The following is a 4,457-nucleotide window of genomic DNA, read 5'->3' as shown; positions in this document are numbered from 1 at the left end:
CAGCAGCAGCAGCAGCAGCAGCAGTACTAGTAGTATGCTTAGCCACTCCATCACGAGCACGCGTGTGTAGCGTATTATTATCTGGAAAGCTCTCCAGTCTCCTTACAATCCCCTTTAACGTGAAAAGGCCTTACAAGTCTCCCACCGCGTTAAAGGCTCTCGCGTTCAGCATGCAGCCGTGTTGTTAACGCGGGCAACAGGTGTCACAGCTTTCTCTGTGGGTGTCACCGGCCCCTGGCGGCGCCGACAACGCGTGTGAGTGAACGACGAGCGACCTCTAACGGTAGAGTGTCAGCGTGGGTAGGTTCGTCGCGGGGGGCGCTGTAACTCAGGGTGCCCCCACCACCTGCTTTGTTCTCACGTGTTATCTCATAGAGGATGTAATAACTCAGTAGTGACTAACGGACGGAGAGAGAGAGAGAGAGAGAAGCTAGAGCGAGAGAGTGAGGGAGAGTTTGTGCGCACATCCGAACACCCGCCTCGTGTTATCTTGCCCATCCTCACTGCTCCCCAAATCATCGTCACTTTTCCACCATCTATTTTCGCTGTCACCCAATCCAAGCTCGCTGTTCTACCCATCCAACCTCACTGTTGCTCTCTCTGCTCTCTCTCTTTCTCGCTCTCTCCCCCCTCTCTCTCTCACTCTCTATCTCTCGCTCTCTCTCTCTCTCTCTCTCACTTTCTCTCTCTCCCTCCTCTCTCCTCACACTCTCTCTCTCTCTCTCTCTCTCTCTCTCTCTCTCTCTCTCTCTCTCTCCCTCATCATAAAATTCATTCTTAAATTTAAATTTAATCGAAGTAATAAGCTTTGAAACGAAGTGTGTGTATGCGTGTGCGTGTACGTGTGCGTGTGCGTGTGCGTGCGCGTGCGCGTGCGGGTGTGTGTGTGTGCGCGTGTGTGTGTGTGTGTGTGCGCGCGTGTGCGTGCGTGCGTGTGTTACTTACGGCATGGGCCTTCGTTACAATCTTCAGTGATCAGATCATCTCCTGTGCAGTTGCTACCACCGTATAACGCAGGAGTCCTGTAACCTCGCGTGTGATTCCTCGTGCCCGGTCCGCATGGCGCACTGCAGTCTCCAGCGACCCAGTCATCCCACTCGCAATTCACTGCGAAATGAAACACGTGTTGTACACCACAATCGCTTATAAGCAGAACCCGTTTTATGGGTACTATAATATACTATACTATAGTATACATATATGCCTACTACTCTATACTGAGAGTGAACGCAGAGTGGCAAAACTGAATCACGCAGAACATCTAGTTAGAACACCATTGCACCAGTTGCATCTGATATATTACAATGAATGAATAAATAAATGTAATATAATGTAATATAATATAATATAATATATTACATTATGCAATTTAATATATATATATAATATAATATAATATAATATATCTGTATAACATACATACATAATACCACAATTACTCTTCAGGGGTAGATAATGCTTACCGTCACAATCGTCGTCCTGCCCATTGCAATGGAATTCACCATCGACACACGTGCTGAAATTACCCAAAGTACTTCCTGATTATATTACAAAAACATTAATGACTATGAAATAAGTCTTAATAAATTAAGTTGACGTATATTATCGAATAAAATTGAATGCAGCGAATGCGTGATAGCGTGGTTCGTGTTATGCCCACTAGGGAAAAAACGTGCGAAATTTATAAAGCAGTACGCATGTATAAAAAAATATTTTAGTTATAGATTTCATAACTGCTGGTTATTTATAAATAGGAAAAGCTATAAAAATAACTAAACAAGAATTTAACAGCGGGTGACAAATGGTCACTTCCTATACTATTATTGTTATTGTTCATTTATTATAATATTATTATTATTATCATCATCATCATCATCGTCATCATCAACATCAACAACATTATTATTATTATTATTATTATGGTAGCGCGCGCAATGCATGACCTACCAATCGAGGCAGCGTTTGCTAAGGACGTAACCGGGCGGGAAGCGGGTTATAGGGTTGCCGTTACTATCCAACGGTTGCACTGTGCCAGCCGCTACGAAGTCTTCACTCCATGCGCAGTAGCACTCGCTGTACGGTACACACTCATCCGCCTGCGACACCTGAAACATCGCAACTAGGGCGTATCAGCCCCCACCCTTCCACGTCTAGTTTCTATGCTATTATAACTTTTGTATTTCGTAATTTACATTTTGTGTGTTCAATTAACATCTCGTAAGAGCGCGTTTCTTGATCTCGTGCTCGCTCTGTGCATCTGCTATAAGTGAATAAAATTTACTCAAAATAATAAATAAAATTTAAATTAAGTTTAATTGATAATAAAATTAAGTGAATATAAGTTAAAATCACACTAGCTTTTTTCAGAGTACTGGTAACACACACTCTCTTAAGCATTCACTGTGGCGTATACCACCCGGTGATTCATTTTATAAATTCTATACGCATCTGCGGCGTATAACATGGAAAATAATACTTGTTCTTTACTCTTCAAGAGCCTATAGTATCACTTCACAGATACAATCGGGGAGTTAACTGTGAGAAATCTTACCATGCCAGACGGGCAGACACAGCCCGGCACACAGTCAGTATCGTTGTAAACACATTCGGAGTAGTCTGGAGACAGATCTTCGCAGAGCACTGGACACTTGTTAGCGCAATCATGAAACTCTAATCCTGGCGGACAATCCACTCCTACATGGCATCGAAAATAATTTGTCATTCACACACGAATTCATCCTGCGACAGCACGCTATAGAAACTCCCGTTTGAATGCAAACAGTGCACCACTGCATGCTAGGGAGATAGTAGCTCCAAGAAACGAATATATATATATTCCTATATAGAAGACCTGTATAGACAATCAGTCGCACAGCCTTGTCGGGCTAGGGAGATAGGAGCTTCTTATAACGATATCAACTGCGATAATGATGGAATATTAGGCTATCACATGATGTAAGTTATCTGGTCACTCGTTGAACGCAACAACTCGCTTAATTGTACAAGATGATGAAGATGACAAATGTAATAGTATGAGTGTATAATAGTATAATCATATGATAATATGATAATTTAGTGGAAGTGATAATGATGATGTTAATGATGATGATGATGATGTTGATTTTTCTTCTTTCTTTCTTTCTTTCTTTCTTTCTTATTATTATTATTAAATACTATTCATAGTAGAGTAGATTTACCGCATGGGTCTTCTCCACAGGTTTCTCTCTGCACGATTGGGTCTTTGCATTGTCCGTTCTTATTTGCCGGGGTGTCTACTGTTCTTGTTCGCTCCCTATAGCCACCATCGCATGTCTGTGAGCAAGGGCCCCACGAAGTCCAATCGGTCATAGTGCAGCTCTCTACACAATGCGATAACATAACAATATATGCATTTCCTCTATATATCCTATATATATCTATGTATATGTCTCTCTCTCTCTCACTCTATATTTTCCCGTCTCTTTATTTTCCCCTCTCTTTCTCTCTCTCTCTTTCTCTCTTTCCTTTCCCCCTCTCTCTCCATCTCTCTCTCTTTCTCTCTCTCTCCCTCTCTCTCTCTCTCTCTCTCTCTCTCTCTCTCTCTCTCTCTCTCTCTCTCTCTCTCTCTCTCTCTCTCTCTCTCTCTCTCTCTCTCTCTCTCTCTCTCTCTCTCTCTCTCTCTCTCTCTCTCTCTCTCTCTCTCTCTCTCTCTCTCTCTCTCTCTCTCTCTCTCTCTCTCTCTCTCTCTCTCTCTCTCTCTCTCTCTCTCTCTATATATATATATATATATTTATTTATTTGTTTATCTACACACACACACGCACGCACACATACACATACACACGCATACAGACACGCACGCACGCGCACGCTCGCACCCACTAGGAAAGCGAAACGGTAAAAAATGACGTCATTGCCGACGGTTAATTTACAAGCTCATCGGAATGCGAATCACGTCATCGACCATTGATTGATTATTGTCGATCAATTATTAATCGCGACCGCATGCGCCATTTGATTAATTGATAAATTAATTGATTGATTAATTGATAAATTAATTGATTGATTAATTGATAACAGTGATACCGGGTATAGTCATTCATTTATTCATGTGTTTATACGTTACTGAGTGAACGTGGTGATATTTGATATTAAATCGACAATATATCTGTAGCAATATGTTTGCAATATAGATGTAGTAATATCTGTCGTAATATGTTTGCAATATGTACTAGCAATATGTAGTACAATATGTATGCAATATGGCTAAAATATGTAGTACAATATCTGTAGTAATATGTTTGCAATATGTAGTAGCAATATGTAGTACAATATAGCTGCAATATGTAGCAGTAATATGTAGTAAAAATTGTAGAATACGTATGCAATATGGCTGAAATATGTAGTACAATATCTGTAGTAATTTGTCTGCAATATGTAGTACAATATCTGTACTACCTTTTCTCGCTTTTGCTCTC

The 4,457-nt window shown here is 41.0% G+C and overlaps 1 protein-coding gene across 1 annotated transcript in view; it reads right to left on the bottom strand.

The window, feature by feature from the left end:
* The window catches only part of LOC106809923 (SCO-spondin-like), a 26,758-nt gene that overhangs the window by 1,703 nt on the left and 20,598 nt on the right, over window positions 1-4,457 (bottom strand). Inside the window, exons 27-31 of the mRNA XM_014813163.1 lie at window positions 3,198-3,312; window positions 2,552-2,694; window positions 1,948-2,105; window positions 1,464-1,516; window positions 946-1,107 (exon numbers count right to left, since the gene is read on the bottom strand). Of these exons, the coding sequence (XP_014668649.1) occupies window positions 946-1,107; window positions 1,464-1,516; window positions 1,948-2,105; window positions 2,552-2,694; window positions 3,198-3,312 (631 nt within the window). The remainder of the gene's footprint in view (window positions 1-945; window positions 1,108-1,463; window positions 1,517-1,947; window positions 2,106-2,551; window positions 2,695-3,197; window positions 3,313-4,457) is intronic.

The sequence above is a fragment of the Priapulus caudatus genome, unplaced genomic scaffold, assembly GCF_000485595.1.
Source record: "Priapulus caudatus unplaced genomic scaffold, Priapulus_caudatus-5.0.1 Scaffold396, whole genome shotgun sequence".
NCBI lineage: Eukaryota > Metazoa > Priapulida > Priapulimorpha > Priapulimorphida > Priapulidae > Priapulus > Priapulus caudatus.
The sequence above is the reverse complement of the archived record's forward strand: the minus strand, read 5'-3'. Positions and strand labels throughout refer to the sequence as shown.